The sequence below is a fragment of the Astatotilapia calliptera genome, chromosome 11 (genome assembly GCF_900246225.1).
Source record: "Astatotilapia calliptera chromosome 11, fAstCal1.2, whole genome shotgun sequence".
Lineage (NCBI taxonomy): Eukaryota > Metazoa > Chordata > Actinopteri > Cichliformes > Cichlidae > Astatotilapia > Astatotilapia calliptera.
In genome coordinates this window covers 20,679,207-20,698,367 of record NC_039312.1, presented here as the reverse complement: position 1 = coordinate 20,698,367, position 19,161 = coordinate 20,679,207, and the positions used below count along the sequence as shown (strand labels likewise).

Here is a 19,161-nt window from a genome sequence, read left to right as displayed (position 1 = left end):
ACTGGGTAACAGGTTGTAACGCCTTGATTCATTTCTTTTTCACTTATTTTGTTGTAGATTTGCTGCTGTATTTGGGGCATTGTTGTTGTTGCATGGACTAAGCTTTAGCTTTCTAGTAATACTTTGGTATACAGAGGAGTTAATGGCCAACAATGGTTCCCCCCTGACCAAATGAACCTTCCGATCGTGGGGCAAACGCTCTACCTAATGAGCTATCGCCTCATCTTGTCTGTCCAAATGACATTTTTAGAAGTTTTGTGGTTTATTCAAAAACAACTTGCGACCCTAAGCTGTGTTACCATGTTCTATTTTGAGAGAAGAGGCTTTCTGCAGTAAAGCCTTCCAAACAAGCCATACTTGTTCAGTCTTTTTCCAATTGTACTGTCATGAACTTTAACATTTAACACGTTATCCGAGGTCTGTATAAACTTAGCTGTAGCTCTTGGGTTTTTGCTGTTTCCCTAGAACATTGCATAATCTGACCTTGGAGCGCATTTGCTGGGATGTCCACTCCTGGGAAGATTGTGGCACTGTCTTAACACACAGCTGAATGCTCCAGACCAACAAACTGGAAAAAATATGTGCTTTATAGTGGTGACCGGACGTGCTGATAATCAAGTAATCAGATGCATTTGATTAGCAGCTACCCTCCACCCTGTCCTAATTCCCATGGAAACTTTCTTTTTTCACATGACTGTACTCACATGACACCCACTCATGTCAATCTTGTCAATGTCATATACTGAGGTTATATTTGTGATCATATAATCAAGTTTTACCTTATACCCTGATTCATCTAAGGACTGGTTTTGTTTAAATTGTCTTCTTTCATATGAACACACTGCTTTTATAAGTACAAGGAAAAATCTTATATGTAATGATGTCTTCTATTTTCACGAATGAATGAAGACAAACAGCATATTACATTATTATTTACAGTTCATGGCAACCAACCTTTCCAGTGTCTAATACAATCTTTCTCATGTCCTCTACTTGAGGATTTCTAAGAAACACAGTGATAAATTGGAACTTGGCAATAATAATGGGCAAAAGCCAATTTGGAAAATGAATATCTATTCTGTTAATTACAGTAATTCCCCCAAATAAGCTGAGGGACCACTGAACAGTGAAGTCCAGCTTTTAATCTGAATAAAGTCTCCTATCAGTCATCGTATTCTCCTCTGGCAACAAGTATGAGGACCATTGTGTCCTTTGGGAAATGTATTCCCAGAAAATCATATTATTATTTTTAAACCCTATTTTTCCTTTCCTGACCTTATCTGCACAGGTTAACATACTTATCACATTTAATTTGAGAACATGCAATATTTAGTTATAGAGTTATTTTAAAAAAATCTAATTTTCTTGCATTTCAAAAGACGCAAATTGCCTCGACTCATTCAGAGAAGTGTTAAAATAATAGTGACAAAGATGTGAAAGAAACAGAGTGAAAGAAATGTTCGAAGGAGGAAAGAACACCTGTGAAGTGAAGCAAATAGAGGATCAGTCGGCAGCTTAAACATTGACAGATGGATGGTAGATAGAAATAAACACATGGCCTCAGGGAAGGGGAGATGGACAGTGAGAAAAAAGATAGAAGGAGAAACACAAAAAAGAGAGATAGCACAAGAGAGGAGGAAAGTGGTAAAGAAAAAAAATGAAAGACCGACAGAGGAAAAAAATGAGAGTGGGAGGACATGGCACACTGAAAGGTAGGACCTTCATTATGCAATGAGGACAGACAAGGGAATAACACGCATAGAAACACACACACACACACACACATAAAAAAACACACACACACACAAACCACTAACATGCTCTTGTTTGCACGCCTACACACCCAAAACACACAGAAGCACAGATGCAGGCTAATTCAGAGAGGATTGCCCAAATTACACAAATGGGAGAATTTCTCTTGCAAATGACAGCATGCGCTCTAATCTGCTGACCTTTGAACGAGGGGAGGACAGCACTACTGGGAGAGCAGAGAGAGGGGACGGAGAGGAAATGTACTGACCATGATGCCCGTGAGCAGACAGACTCCTTTGCCACAGTAAGTATGAGGAACCATGTCTCCATAGCCAATAGACAAGAAAGTAATAGAGATAAGCCACATGGCTCCCAGGAAGTTACTGGTCACATCCTGGGCATCATGATACCTAAAAAAAAACAAACATGTTTATTGTTAGAGGATAAAGTCAGTCAATAGTAAAACATCTAAATAATAATAATGAATAAAAACAAACAAACAATAACTGTCCCACTGGTCCTGTCTGCGAATGTGGGCGTCTAACCGAAAAAAATGTTTCCAGCAATTTTGTCTGACGCATAACACATAACTGCATCTTTTGCCTCCATCGTTCTTGCCCTACGCGCAACACTGTTACCATAACAACCAAACCTGGTGCAGATCTGAAACAAAGTTTTTCTTTCAATAAACTATTCAGCAGAAATATAATAAAGATGTAACCTTGCTTGCTAGCAACAGATATATTTGCTCTGAAGTCTCTCTATTCTCTAAGACTGAAAAGTCACATCTTTGGACGCCGTTCGAAGCCATTTAGTTTTTTGTTTTTTTTTTCTTCATTAATTTGATTTGGAAAGAAGCAAAATGCCAGTTTCTGCCAGTTGGATACGGACCAACCGAGGACTCCCCAGCAGCCGGGCAGTGATGCATTTAATCAAGCCTATTAACCAGCTGACATTTTCCTACATTTCCTTGATTTATCTCCAAAAACATTTGAATACATCTCCTTTTGCTTTGCACTTGATGGCACATTACAAGCATTAAATAATCTGTAAAATTTAATTATCAATCTCTTAAATGTAACCGAACAACTGGATTTAGTGCTCTTTAATAACAACAGAGAAACAGATATGTTTGCAAGCCGTTTCATTTCTGAGCGTCTGTCTGCTGGATGCAACAGCGGTCGATAAATCACCAGTCTGTACTGCCATGTGTTTGCTGCTGTATTGAGTATGATATGGATTTCTCTTAATTTTTTTTTCATGTCATATATATATATATATATATATATATATATATATATATATATATATATATATATATATATATATATATATATATATATATATATATATACTTATATGGCATGAAAAACACATATTGTGAGATGTGAAATAGGAAAGAATGAAAATAAAGCTGTAACACAATGTACTGAGCTGCTATAAGCATACTTTTAGGTGTTAATTAATATCTTTGTTAACAACTATACATGTGTAAAACATCTGCAACTGGTGTATTAAATTACAGGAACTGTTTGACTTGCTTATCTAATCATAAAAACCAGTAAAAAACAAAAACCCCAGCTCTGTCCACTTTTCAGAGTCATTGCATCTGTAAAACCACAATTTTGTGTACATTTTTACATTAAATCAAAAAAATGCAATATAACATGTCAGTTGGTGATCTACCAGCCGCAGCTATGGTTTTAAATCAAAAAGAAAGACTTAAAAGCGACATCAGTCACATCTCTGTCATAATAAAAGTCAGTAAGCTTATTCAACGTGATATTTCCAAGGTCAGGACATTTGAGCTCAGAATGTCTTCGGGAATTTTAATACACATTTTTGATGTGGGTGCTTAAACATACCTGTGGGTTAGTTATTCTCGTGTAAATGTATGAATCTCTATGAGGATTTGGCACCGTGTTTGCTCATGTAATGTTTCATTACACTGTGGTGAGGAGAGCTATATTGTACTGTTATTGCTATCTCTTTTTTACTCTTGACAAATGATCAACTATTAAGTCCTTAATTAGGTCCTTAGTGTCTGACAAACTATGTTCGAGTGTCCCGTAACAATATCAGATTGTTTATTGCTTAGAAATGCCTTATTGGAGGGTCATTAATGTTAATGAATGTTTTCTTCAGACACTATTATATTGATTTTTAATTTTTATTTTTAGTCTGACAAGCAGACAAATGAAGTAACAAATCCATTGCCTGAACAACTGCTGAGAAAGCCTCATAAACTGAAGTCTAAAGAGGGATTATGTTGCACAGACGTCTCAGATTATAGATTCTGCCAGTTGAATTTAATTTCTGAGTTGAATTCCTCATCTGATCACAGTCCAACACTCACACTCATGTACGCTCATGTACACGCAATAAACACCAAATCACAATCGCAAACGGACCAGCTTTAGTGCTAACCTCTCACACACTCGTACGGTCCAGGCAGCAATGATCCACAGAGAGATGCTGAAGACCAGCAGCACCGTCCCAGGGCAGATCGTCATAAGGGTTTTCATTACAAACCGCGTGTTAAAATGGACCTAAAAGACATTTAGAGACACACACATACACACATTGCTTCACTTTTTTTCCCCAGGAGTTAATCTTGTGCTGCTCTGAATCCTTATCCTGCACACTGTTTCCCAAGCGGACTTGATGTTTTACTAATTAGTCCTCTGAGTAGCTTTTGATAGCAGCACTCAGAGAATCTCCACTATAATTGGAGTCGAGATCAGGGCTTGCCCTCTGACTCGGGTCAGGTTATACGGTGTCTTTGAGTAACTGGCCTGTGTCAGTGTACTTTTTTATCTCTGGCTCATTCATCAATAAGAGGCAGACAATCAACTTCTGGCAGATGGATCATTTGATGCTTGAGCCCTGGAAGGCTAAAGCAGCTGATAAATGAGTTGTCATTTACAGCTGCACTTCAGTGGCAGCTTCACCTTCCCTCCACGTTGATGCTGCCTGAGGGTCAGAAGAGAGCCGTCGCCGATACACGCGCCACCTGCTAAATTACTCGTCTAAAAAAATCTCCTCTATATCTCTCCCGCTGCACTTGCTCTCCTCCATCTAGTTTGCACGTTTGCAACATGCAACATCTCTACTTCCTGATCTTACAGCAATGTTTGTCGTATAAAGTCATTACAAATCTGGCATCAGCCATTTGTTGCACGACTTCAACATATTTCTGCACTCATACTGCAATTTCATTCTAGTTCTTTCTCTTCATGGCCCATTTGAGCTGTATGCAATAACTTGTTTCCATTTCACACTCTCATCTCATATTGTATTATGAAAGATCCACCACAGCTTAGATCTAAGTCTCTAAGCACAGTGACAACAAAAGGACAGGAAGGGGATTTGAAGCGGTAGATGAAAAGAAACAGCTGGACTAGAAGGACAGAAGGGGCAGGAAGAACTTCAGATAGTTAGAGCGAAAGAGGCCAAGGATAAAAGGCACAACATAGACACAGGCTTAATTCAGAGGAGAGAACTCTTGACCTTAATACCTTTACAACTCCATCACCTGTTTCCAGCAAAACCTTTCACATCCACACTTTTGAAGGCATACCGCTCAGAGAAACATCTACAAGATTAAAACTCTCCTGACCTTATTGAGGGCACCTATACTCCTGGAGGAAGCGTCGGTGAACAGTTTGCTGTGCAGAAGCATGACTCTGGCAATGAGGTAGAGGCGCAGGAACATGGGCACGCTCAGCACCATGTCCAGGTCAGCCTCGGCCTGCGAAGGCGCGTACGAGAAGGCCAGCCGTGCCCGCCACTGAAACTTAAAGTCCCCAGGCACCGGATGCACAGCAGAAACGAGCAGCTCCAGGGCGATTAGCAGAACCCTCTCCATCGTCATGGCGATTCGCCAGTCGTCTGCTCCGTTGTCGATGACAAACAGCTGCGGGGACAGGAAGGACATGTGGATAGTCAGTTGGGGAAAGGAGTTACGCTTCTTTTAATGTGTCGCTGAGAAAACTTTTCATCGTGATGCTCGGTTGGCACGGTCCTTTTCTCATCAGTACAGCTGACTAATCTGATGATTAAAGAACGCACCTGCAATTCAGAATAAATGTCTTCCCTGAGATGGAAAACACCATCCATTTAATCAGTAATCTATTCAGTCCCCACACAGTGCTTTGGCTCATTTTCATATAACCTGAAACTCTTCTCTTGCTAAAATTAAACCAAAGATGCTGATTCATCTGGAGCAGTGGCTCTTAAGCTAAACAGGTTTCTAATGATCAGAGAGACAATATTTAAAAAACAAGGGCAGTATGCTGTGATTTCAGCCGGTCTCATGGGCACATGCCAGCGATGACTCTGAAACCGGTGGGACACTGAGCCACTGCAGATGGGGCTCGGACGACCAGGGGAAAAATATGGAGCGAAACTAAGTTGAATGAATGTGATTTATTTGTTTATTTTTTGCAGGGAAAATAAATAAACAAGAGTCTGCAGATGGTACGGAGCGGACTTTTTTCATTAAAATTAAACTTGGATCCTTTTTTTTATTGTTAACTATTGGTAAAAAAAATTTAGAAAAATTGTGTTGTAGGGTGTGAACATTTTTCAGCTGTGTAAGTGGGCCAGAAAGTTTAAGTTTAATAAAGAAGGCCACTTTAATTGTGGTTTTCCCTCCTCGTACGTTGACGTTCGGGTTTGTAATTGCTGTGGTTACACTTGATATTGTCACCAAAGCCATCGTTATAAGGAAGTGGTAAGAGCAGGTTTCATTACGGGGGCCGTCCTCCAGACGGTGCTGACAAGAGCTAGGGGTTAGGGAGGAGGAGGTGGTGGGGTTGATGAGAGGAGAAGGCGGAGGAGGAAAGAGATGGATGAAGTGCAGAGGAAATGAAGAGATAAAGATAGGAATGAGGAAATATCAGGTCAGAAAGGGCACTGCAAAAAATCTCTTTGTTCTTTAGACACTTTTGACTTATTTGAGGATTATTTTTGTTAATGCAAAATAATATTTTTTTTTAAGAAAGCACCATTTTTGAAGCTCTGCATTTGGGATAAGTTGGAATTTTGCAGTGCACTGGCATACATTTTTCACCTCTCAAAACAAAATGCTAGGACTCAATTGTAAAATTTGTAAAGAGATTACTGCTGGGGGGAGAAAAGGTTAAGGAGCGAGAGAGAACCAGAAAGCAGAGACTAAAGAGAAAGGTCGGGGCATGGGGAGAGAAATGAGGAACTCCCCCGCTGGAAGTCAGCTGAGTTTACCAATTGATGTACTGCCTGGAGAAACAGCCAGTGCTAACAATTGCTCTTTACCACATGATTCATCTCAAGGGCTTTTAGCCCACACCAACATTTATTTAGGAAAACAAAACAAATACAACAAGAGGTCAAATGAAAGAGCAAGCGGCCATGACAGCTGTATGTGTGTCACAGCCACCTGGTCACTGTCGTGATGAAGCCGAACTGAAGCTTTCTCAACCACCTACATGCATGCACCTCCACATTAATCATCACCTTCGTCTAGCACGGTCGGTTGCATGTTGTTCTACTTCTATTACATGTATGCACACATGCTGACTACATGTGTACAGATACACACATATGTAGCCTGCGCACACACCTGAGCCATTTTGCAAGCTATCATTTGCACCAAGGGTCAAACGCTGGCTGTACTCTTTAATGGTCTCACACAGCCTATGTGTGCGTGCGCGTATTTGCATGTGCGTGTGTGTGTGTGCGTGCACTGTACTTGTGTGTATCTGTGTATGCCTGGGCGAGTTGGTGAGAGAGTGTGCAGACCCAGCCTCGTCATGGTGACTGTTGCCAAGGCGACAACATCAAAGAGCAGCCAAGCTTAATTAGGATCCCCAGTGTGTGTGAGAGAGAGAGAGAGAGAGAGAGGGAGAGGGAGAGACAGAGAGCCAAAAAGATGGAAGGGAGAGACGCGGCAAGAAGACGGAAAAAGGAGACACAAGAAAAGAGACTGAGGTGTGTACGACAGCGAGTGAAGAGGTACAGAGACGAAAGCACAGACAGGTTGTCTAGCACCCACCTTCCCCGCAATGGTTTTGGGTGTGAGTGACCCCTCAGATTTAGGTGACAAAAATCTGTTCACAGTGTCACATTATTGGGACTCACCAGCCATTTAGAGCAATAGACTTAATGTTTATGGCTCATGTTTGTGAGTTGTGTAATCATAGTTGTGTTTAAGTTTAGAATAAGTATCCGGTGTAAGTCATGAACTCCTGTGTGATAAAAACAGGTTTTCCGTGTTCACATGAGTGTTATCCATGCAGTAAAATGTATGTATATTCATTCATACTCACACGTTTTGCCCACAAGCCACCTGTCATTCATTCTTTTCTCCCTCTGTATGAATTTGTGTTTCTTGGCGTCTTTCTGCCTCCATTTTTCTTTCACCATCCCTCACTCCTGTTCCCTTTCTCGCTGAATGACATTTCTCCAAATCAAAACGGAGGTGATCCAGTTTCTTGCCACAGGAGGAAATGAGCACCTCTCCCTTCCTCTCTTTCTCTCTCCCCCCTCCTCGCCTTCCCCTTCTGCCCTGTCCTCCCGCACACTGCTGCTGCTGCTGTCGGTCTTTTCCTGGCTAAATCGCCATGAGGAAGGGATAAATAATTAAATTCCATTAGGAAAGTAATCTGTCAATTGGAATGAGTGAGTGCCACTGCCCCCACATGACCAAGACAGAGGGAAAGGATGAGGGAAGAGAGTGTGGGAAAAGTGTATGCATGTGTGCACAGCCATCAGGAGACAAAAAAGACAGGAAGAGAGTGAAAAAAAACCATAAAGCGCCTGGTAACAATGATGAGGATGAAGAGAAAATAGATAAATTTAAAGTCTGTGCCATTACAGGCTGAGGGCAAGGGGCAAAGAATATAATGGAAAGCAGACAGGACAGAAGGAGGTTAAAGGAAGAGGAAAAAAATAAGCCTGACAGCAAAAGACAACGGGGATAAAAAGGAAAAGGAGAAATGTGCAAAAATGACAGCACCAAAGATAGACTGAGATTTCTCCACAGGTGAAGGTGTGAGGTCTGACAGGACACTCTCCACCTAAAGCACTCCCTGCTCCAGCTGCTACGTCTGTAGCCCGCTGGTCAGTTTGTGACCTCTCCATCTTTTCTTCTCAGCCATCCAACCATGCCTCAACCATTTCTTGCTCCCCCCAGGCCATCGTACCTCTCTAATCGGGTTAAGTCCCCGATTGCAGATGTCTCTCATCACGGAACCAGATGCAGCACTGGTTAGACCCTACCAAGCGAGCAAGCAAGGACAATTTTGCACACTCGCATGCACACAAGCACGCATACGCGTGCACATGCACACATCCAGACGATCCTATAAAGTGCAGCAAAGACTGAAAAAAGAGACAGTTGCATGCAAATCAGCCTCAAGTCTCCATTTCCCATGGGAGTGAAAAAAGACTAAACCCCAGTCTGGGGCAGAGACAGTCCTAATCACTGAAGGAGATGATGATAGAGCGTACACTAAAAAGCATGCACACATACTCTTACACACAGTCACAGCTCTGGGGGGATGTCTGGGTCCTACAGCATGGAAATCCCTAGAACAGGCAGAAAATAGATTCACACACCCTGATATACGTGAATATTCAGAGAGGATAACACACTTTCCCTGACTGTGATTGCAGCTCTGAGGGAACACCCCTGTGGCTGTTTCTATGAAAGAGGAAACGAAGGGGAGAGGGTTCACCAAAGTGAAAAGGAAGTGTTGGAAAGTGCGAGAGATGAGGAAAGGTATGTGTGCATGTGTGATGCTGCCTCGTTTGCCACCAGTCTAAAAACAGTAAGTGGGAGAGAGTGAGGAGAGGTTTCCAGCAGCGTTGTCTGGAGACCAGGAATTTCCTCAGCGCGAATACACGAAAGACAAACTGAGATGTGAGCAATGGCCAGAGGCTTCAAATCCCATGTGATAAATTAACAATTCCTAGAAGTAAATGGTCAAAATGCTTCCTGCGTGTTACGAGTCTAAAGTGGATGCTGTAGTTTACCTCTTGGTTGTAGTTTCAAGGGCAAATGTACATTGTGCCAAAAATGAGAGCAAGACATCATAAAATAACCGTCCCACTATTAGACATCTTATGGCTGCACTTCACTTTAAATAACAGGACACAGCCTTTTTGGAGGGCTGCTGCTCACTTTATTACCCTAATGCCATCCTGCCTGCATTTGAGTAGCTGTGAGTGCCAAGCTCGTGTCTTCTTGATCAATGGACTGCTTCTAAAATTCTCCAAAAGTAACTGAATAGTACAGCTCTGTAATGCTTAAAGTGCACTAATGGACTGGAGAAACATCCCTTTCTCACACACTCTCTTAGCGTTTCTATTTGATTAATTTCAACAACAATTCAATTTTTGCCTTTCACGTCTGGATTTCTTTCAAGTTTATGAGCTAAAAAAATGATGCATGTGTGTGTGTGTGCGTGTGCGTGTGTGTGTGTTTGTGAAGAACAGAGGCGACTCGTGAGTTATCAGAGTGAATCACATAACAGAACTTCAAATACATGGAAGTCTCTGGACGCCACATCAAACACAGCTGAGATAAGGTGAAACTTTCTGAAATATTCTTTTTCTAAGCAAACATTTAGCCTTTGAAATCATCTATCATTATCTTTCGAATCAGCCAAAGGATGCTTGCAAACTTTGGTTTTAAAAATTCATCACTGGCTAGACTAATGCTACTGTACATAAATCTCCAGTAATGCTCCATTATTTCTATCCATACTCATGCATCTATTAAATTTATACTAAAGGTGTGTGGTGATGCTGACGCTCAATAACCACAACACTGGGATAAAAATCTTCTATAGTCTGTTTACTGACTTTATCTGGTTACAGTTAAACAAAAGCAAGTTCAACCTCAATCATCAAAAATAGAAATCATTCATTAAAGAAACGTATTGTCAAGGATGACAAATTAACTATGGTTAGATTATTGGACAGTGTTGATTTTCATGCTGAAGGCCAAAGAGGCCAAACCCTGGTTGTTTTGCGTTTTTGATACACTTCACTCTTCAGTAATCAGACAGGTGTTTCAGATAGCAAGCACAATAAACGGAGCTTTCTGTTATGCGTGCAAGAAAATGACGAAATGATTCTTCTTTTGGCTGCTTCCTGTGGGTGTCACCACAGCGGATCATCTGCCTCCATCTCACCTATTCCAAGCATCCTCCTCTGTCACACCAACCCCTTTTCACCTCCTCTGAGAGTTTCCTCTTTTCCTCCTGCCTCGCAGCTCCATCTTTAACACCCTTTGTCCAATACATCCACGATCCTTCCTGTCCATGTCCAAACCAGCTCAGCCTTTTGTCTCCAAGCTCCAGCCTGAGCTGTCCCTCTGATATGCTCTTTTCTAATCCTGTACTCACAGGATAATAACTGACATGATAATGCACATTATCTGTACACTATCCTGTCAAATATTACTTCCAGCACATGACTGCACAATGTTGATTGTTATTATAAAATAACGACAACATCAGCACCTAGATTGATTCTCTCTAACCCCCACTTCTAAGTTCTGCAACTACCACTGGTCACAAAATCAAGTTGGAAAATAACAGCAACTGCCAAAAAGCAGATGTTAGAACAACTGGAGAAACTCTGGAAACTCTACGAAGGCAAAAGGGAAGAAGGGACCTACGTGAACAGATAAAGAAAGAGAAGATGGAGAGTGTCAGAACTGGAAAGTAAAAGTTTTCCTTTGATGGGCATTTGCTCAGTGGAGAGTGCTCTGGTAATTGAGTTGGTTCAAATAGTGACATTCATTTGGGAATATTTCTCCGCGATCAGTAGGTAACAAAATCTTTCTACTCATTAGCCAAATAGAGCAGGTGTTTTAAAACAGAATGTGGACCTTTAAGCAAGTGCAAGAGGCAGGGGTGCACAGGAAGGTGTCGACTGCCACTTAAAATTCTCCTTGAAACCCAGGAATTAATTTGAATACTACCCAATTTTGCTGAATTTATCATTCATCCTTATGCCTGCTTACTTTTTAACAATATCAAGTTCCCAAACATAAACGGTGAACTCGGAAGCAACTTGGAACTTTTGACAACACACAGTCTTCAGAAACTGGCGACTAATACGAGTCGATATACGAGTCGATATTATGAACAGTGTCGGCTGTAAGAAGTCACCATAATACCTTTGCATTTTTCAGTAATGCAGTAATTTAACGAGTTACCGTACTAAATTCAGTAAACACATTAAAGTCAGAATTATGTTGTTACTTTTGTTATAAAAGATCCTCAGTTATCTGCGTGACGGGTGGATATATGAACCCTGCCCCCCATTACTTTTAGTTTTATTGCAAGTAAAGACAAGTGCACGATGGTAAAGTGCAAACTGGACAGAAACAACACCGCTTTGGCTCTTTGCAAACATCTGCACCGGCAGCATGCTGACATAAAGTGGTGAAGAACCATGTTAAATCTGAGTGTATACTGACCCCCAGGCCAGCAGCCAGAGCTTGATCTTCAATGGGTAACAAAGGCAGTGATGAGCTGTCAGATTGCAGCTTTGTAGACCTCATTTCTATCTATTCGTGCTTCTAAAGTAGAATCACAGTGCAAATCATATTCAGTCTTTTTGGGTTGGTTTTCAACTGCTTTGTGTTCAGATGGATGCACTTAAAGACAGACCGTGTGTCCTGATTAGGATTGGGATTCCTGTGGTGGTTGTGTGAAAATGCATTTGAATTCCTGTTAAAGAGTAATGAGGAAGTAACGTAACAAATTGACTAACAATTTACTTTCTCTGGTGAGGGATTAAGTCATGTACTGCATTCATTTTTATAAAAGTAACAAGTAATGTGTAATACATCACTTTTCTTGGAGTAATGACAGCAACGCTGGTTATGATAGCACATGCTTATGTAGCCACTGACTGGGATCACATCAATTCAGGCAAATAAACAGACCTCACACAGATTCATTTGGAACCAAAATGACAGAAATACAACAACATATATGATTGTTTATTTGAACTAAACAATCTTATATGTTCCTCCTCCCCGTAATTGAAGCACACATGTACAGTAAGTGTTGCTCAAAATACAAAAAGAAAAGTATGCACACATTTGACTTTTGACCAGATTTAGGCATCACGATGTAGGTTCAAATGGAGAAAAACATTTCCAGGGTGGTAACTTGCAGAGTACCCAGCACACATTTAACATGCACTTTTCCCTCATCCACTGAAGGTCACTTAACATTAAAATGTAACTATAGGCCATAACACAATTTGCAAAAATGACCTGTGGACAGTTTCATGCTTTTCTGACAAATGCAGGAGAAGCTAAATCTGTGCACTAACCCTCTAAAGAAGTCTTAAAACTACTACAAAGACAAAAAAGACCCCAAAAAGGAAAACAAACAACAAAAAACACGCATCACAGCTGTTAATGCAATACTACCCAGCAGGCATCTGAACTGGAACTGGAAGGAATAAACTGCTCCATTAGATGCTCAAAGTATTTGTTCCAGACGGCTCTCTGGTAAAATGTCATCACTTCTTCAACAAGCCCCATGCAGCAGGGTCTGATGGCCACTTGCAGTCCTGTCGTTCTCTAAACCTAAAAGAGAATTATGGATTTGATCAACTGGTCTCTGAGTGCTATTGACACCCTTTTCTCAACGAGAAGTCGGGGCTCGGGAGAGCCTGAGTGCCCTGGAGGGACTTTCCCTGCCGGTTACACGATGGACGGGTGGCAGAACTGGAGGACCGTGTGCCTGGCGGGACTGTCGATCGAGGACGCTGAAGATATCTACCTATTCGGAACCATGATAACAGGGTTCATGCTGATCTGCGTTGGCTTAGCCCTGGTTTATCAGAGAAATAAGAAAGCGGAACCGGCTGTTCAAACCCCCACAAGGCTGCCCGCTGGATTCGAAGCGACGGGACGAGGTGCGACCTCTCACAACGAACGTAATATGGTCAACACCTTGGAGACGCTTACAGCTGCTGTGAAGGCTCAAAACAACACCATTGAGTGTATGAGGGGAAACATCAGAGAGAGGCCTGCTCAAAATGAGACCCTTGAGCGACAGTTGGAAAACATCGCGGAACGGATCACTGCAGTTGTGAAGTCTCAGAATCAAAAGACTGACAACACCACGGAACAGAAGTTTGATACCATCATGGGGAGGCTCGCAGCTCTTCAACGGGAGATCGAGAGACCAGCCTCGGAGTGCTAGAATTCGAGCTGCTCACAAAGGAGAAATCAACAATATTCAACATTTGGACACCACGGCCCCAGCTGCAGGCCCAAGGCTGGAGCCCACCAAAACAACTCCCTGATAACGACTGTGTGATGACTATTCTTCCCGCCCCATGAAGGACACCTGGATTGGCTGGAGGACTGTTTACTTAGCCTGATAGGCCGAAGGACACTGTCTCAGCCAGACTATGGACACGCACACACACACACTTACACTGATAAGCACTCACTCATCCCCCTCCCTTTCCAACGCCTTCGATGCTTGTGCCCTACCGGGGATGATAGCAGTCAACTGGACCAGCACAGATGCTGCAGGACCGGATGCGCTGTCTACGCCGGCTCTCTCTTACCCTTTACCCGCCCCTGTTGCTTGTCTCGTGTTTCTATGGTGTATTGATAGTCATGTGCTTTTGTGCTGAGGTGTTTTTTCTTTTATCAAACTGTTCTCCCACTAGGAGCTCAGTCTGAGTGGAGTTTTTTTTCTCCTCCTCTTACCTCATGTAGTGTATTTTCGTTGTTTTTTTCCTATCAGCCTACCTTCTGACATGTCTGCCCAATGTGATGTTTGTGTAAAGTTGGTCAGAAGGTTCCTTTGTGAGTGCGCATGCGCCATTAGCGTGCTGCCTGCTGTAACCCCTAATTTCCCTCGGGATGAATAAAGTATTCTGATTCTGATTCTTGTGCTCTGATGCAAATCATACAGTGGAGTTGGAAATATCAGGCAAGAGGTACCAATGAGCACCTGAAAGAGCACTTGAGAAGTGTAGATTTTTGCAGAGACATTATCAGAACAAGAAGAGACTTTATTATTTCTCACTGAGGAAAATAAGGAGAAAACTGTACAGATTTGCACGTTTTTCGAGGATCATATCAACATTTCAGCAATTTGTAGGTTTTTGTGACATAAGGACTCAGATTAATGCAGCATCGTGGATAAAAAAAAAAAAATAGGGTAAAAACACAGCCTTATTTATCCCGTATTATTTTATCAATGAAGGCAGTTTCTTCTATAAGTCTATAATTAGTAAAAGCTTAATATAATTTACTAATGTTAAAGATTAAACCAGCATCTGTCAGGAATTTTAAATAAATAAAACAGAATGTAGACATTCAAATACAGTTCGCACGCTCTAATACTGAAGGTCTCAAACCCATCTGTGCTGCAAAAACAATTCACGAATTAGCTTTAGAAATCTTCTAAAATTAATAATTCAAAGAAGACTAAGATGCTTCTTTGTTTATTTTTAAAGGTTTAAAAGGGGATTTCTGAGGTGCACAAGCTCAATAAAGTGTGTAATAACAACCGAGAAAACATAAGACAGAAGGTTTTTGTGAAAACCAACAGCAATCTGGGAAATAATTCTGGAACGTTATTGGAACATTTGGGTATTTTAGCAGTTTGGCAGTTTTGGTGAACAGGCCAATTTGTACTCCAATGACTGCATCTAAACATACAGTGAAGTAATGAAAATCAAAGTTACAACAGGAGCATCTTGTGAAAGTTTGTATTTGTCTTTTTTGGAGGGGGACGGTATTGTAGCATTCCAGTTTGCTGAATTAAAAATAAAAGAAGCAAACCCAGGAATGTCAGCGGGGCTCAGCTGACAGAGCACAAAATGTTCTGACAAATCAAACATTTCTCATGTCAGCTCCTTGTCTCTTTTCACTGTCACTTTTCACTGTGAAGCCAAAAGTGACAACACGCACACACACAAACACTTCTGCTTCACTTAACACTGAATCTTGAACTCCTACTTACCCCTATTTTATTTCTGCCGGCACCCAGATGCCAACCAGTGCTCCAGCTGAACGAAACACTGAAATAACGAATCAATTAGCTAAGCAGGCAACTTAAGTCATTCAGTCTTCTTCTTCCTGTTACTCCCTTTAGGGGCCGACACAGCAGCTCATCTGCCTCCTTCTCCATCTCCATCCCTACATTCTCCGTCACACCACCCTCTGTGTGCCCTCCCTCACTACATCCATAAACCTCCTCTGTTGTCTTCATCTTTTCCTCCTGCCTGAAAACTCCATCTTCAGCATTCTTTTTCCAGTATATCCACTGCCCCTCCTCTACACGTGTCCATCTCAGCCTCGGCTCTCTAACTATCCCATCAAACTCGACCTGAGCACTGACATACCCATTTCTAATCTTGTCCGTTCTGGTTACTCCCAGTGTAAATCTGAGCCTCCTGAGTTACTGTTACTCATTTCCCCCCAGTTTCAATATACATTCATGCAAAAAAGAAAGTTTTCGCAGGATTCTGTGCAGCGCTGTGAAAACTGAGCGCACCTCATAAATCAGTAGCTTGTAGAACCACCTTTAGCAAAATAACTTGATGTAATCATTTTCTGTACGACTCTCACATTGTTGTGGAGGAGTTTTGGCCCACTCTTCTTTACAATATTGCTTCAGTTCATTGAAGTTTGGAGGCATTTGTTTATGCGCAGCACTTTTAAGGTCACGCCGCAGCATTTCGGTTGGGTTAAGGCCTGAACTTTGGCTGGACCACTGCAGCAGCAGGACTGCATATGGCCTTTCTTTTTTCACGTAGCTGTAATTTTTTGACTGTAACTTTGAGTTTGTTGTGACAATAAACTCCTCTTTTTGTTGCTGGAGAGAATTAACCAATCTCAATGAACAGATCATTTTTTCAAACAAATCACTAACAGATTTTAGTGAAATTACCAATTTTTGGAAGCAAATGTCACATGATTAGAATTACAGTATGCAGTGGTTGCAACCATAGAGTATGCCCATGATTAAGTAATAAGACTTTGGCGAAGGTTTTCTGAGGTTTAAAGCAATGTACAAGCAAAAAAAACAAAAAAAGACAAATTGGTAGCGCTTTTATTTATTGTCTAACTATTAGCCCTATTAAGGTATAAGCAAGTGCTTATTTCATCATTTATTTAGCATCAGTCCTCCTTAGTATTTACAGTTATATTATTACTAGCAGTTATAGGTGTACAGGGTGCAACAGTAAAAGATGGATAAACATATCAAAAGTTACTAATAATAATACTAAGGAGGAGTAATGATATGAGGTGCTTGCTAATAGCTTACTAATGCTTAATAGTGTGACATTATAAAGTGCTACCGACAAATGATTATGGTCTAAAATTATATATACAGTCGTCACAATCAGTTTGAGCTCCGCAGAGCTGTATTTCGAAGTAGAGGATATTTATAACAAAAATCACCACTTAATCAAAACAGACTCAAGTACTGAGGTGATCCTGGTCTCTATTAAACCACCCATTATATTTGGCTGACAATGTGGCCTTGCTTCATTTTATTAATTATCACTTTTCGCCAACAAGATTATTACTGTCAGAGCTATTTTTTTTTCCCCTTTGATGGCTGCGAATAAGGGGAAATATTTGTAATCTGTGATGATTACCGATGAGCTGCACTGCAGTCAAGATGGATTGTTTTTCCTTGTTTCATGCTGAGCACAATTACTTTGGGCTGTCCCCTGACAGATTAGACAAGACAGAAAGAGGAGGAAGACGAGAGAAACTTCCAAAAGAGGAAGGCAGGGAGGAAAGATGCAGCGAAACACACTGTGAAAAGGGGGCAAGATAAAAGAAGAAGATAAATGTGGATGAGTGTTAAAGTACAGCAGGAGAAGGGTGAATAGGTGAGAAGCTGAATGCTGTGTAACAAGGGAGGAGAGCTGTCTGGGAGAAGGAGGATATGTAACTTAACAACAAAATTGGATTGAGGCTCAGTAGAGAAGGGGGGAGATAGATCTAATGTGATAATGACGGAAAAGCAGGAGGAAGGAAGAAAGAAAGGCAAAGAGAAACATCTTAATGGTGGTAAACAGAAATGCAGAATAAAGACTTACACAGGAACAAATGAACAGAGAGCAGTAAAAGAAAGTGAGGGGGATGAATGTGGAATAATAACCACCAGTTAAACCCAAAACAGTTTCCTGCTCTCAAGTGACTCTGCAGCTACTCTGAACACTGATCAGCCATAACAGTAAACCACTGATGAATGACACTTATCACTTTGTTATGTTCCTTGGATGGTGGCATTCATCTGGATGTTACTTTGAAGTGTACCTAAACATTAGCACAAGCACACACTCGGTGGTTTCTAAATACACCTCACCACACCCCAAAAATTACTAAAGAAGAGCCCGAGGTGTTGTCCAGTAGCTCCAGTCTGGGAGATGAGCAGGACCAAGCCCGATCAATGAATGCCCCACCCTGCAACCCACAGGACCCAAAGGATGTGCTGCCAACATCCCAGTGCCAGATATCACAGTACACCCTGAGTGGTCCTGTGCCAGTCCTCTGATGGGCTGCAGCTGTTTTGGCAGTTTTAATGTTGCTGGTTATTGTGTGCATGAATGAGTCTGTGTGTGTGTGTGTGTGTGTGTGTGTGTGTGTGTGTGTGTGTGTGTGTGTGTGTGTGTGTGTGTACGTGTGTGTACGTGTGTGTACTTGTAATATCCTGTTACATGCTGGACAAAATGCACCGGCAGAGTGTGTCATAATCTGAAAATGAGATCTTTATTGAACAATACCTTTCATTTTGCACAGCATTACTTCTCGTGTGTGTGTGTGTGCGCGTGTGTGTGTGTGTGTGTGTTTGAACCATCCAACAATAAAAGGCAGAGGCACACAGGCACACTTTATGTTGACATGCATCTAAGCAAACAGGCAGCCTTGAGCAGCCAGCATAACTAGCATGCATTTAGTGGATGCATCTCAACATTTAAGCACATTTGTATGCATACAAAAAAAACTACAAGAAAATAAACTGCTACCTCTCACTCTAATGACACACTTTATATTCTAATTCCTGTTTTAATTACATTTTGTTTTGAAAAAACAAAACAAAGACATATTTAGGAGTAAACCCCACAAATAAAACCCATGCAAATTTACAAGAAAGAACTAAAAATTTATGAGAGAACACTTGAAAAGTTTTACATCTTAGAAAAGTCCTGCAAGTTTACAGAAAAAAAAAAATCACAAATTTATGGGAAAAAGATCCATTCAATGGCACTGACTCATCTACTGTGAAAATGTTCAGTTTAACAGTGGAAATAAACTTGTTTACAGTCTCATATAAAAGCCGTTTTGCCCTCTGAAGCTAACTTCACCATTTGTGATGAGTGTACAAAGAAACTTTTATCCAAGTCACC

At 41.2% G+C, this 19,161-nt stretch overlaps 1 protein-coding gene across 1 annotated transcript in view; it reads right to left on the bottom strand.

The window, feature by feature from the left end:
* kcnn3 (potassium intermediate/small conductance calcium-activated channel, subfamily N, member 3) overlaps nt 1-19,161 on the bottom strand; it is a 61,641-nt gene that overhangs the window by 22,045 nt on the left and 20,435 nt on the right. The window contains exons 4-6 of the mRNA XM_026183934.1: nt 5,372-5,668; nt 4,180-4,301; nt 2,021-2,162 (exon numbers count right to left, since the gene is read on the bottom strand). Of these exons, the coding sequence (XP_026039719.1) occupies nt 2,021-2,162; nt 4,180-4,301; nt 5,372-5,668 (561 nt within the window). The remainder of the gene's footprint in view (nt 1-2,020; nt 2,163-4,179; nt 4,302-5,371; nt 5,669-19,161) is intronic.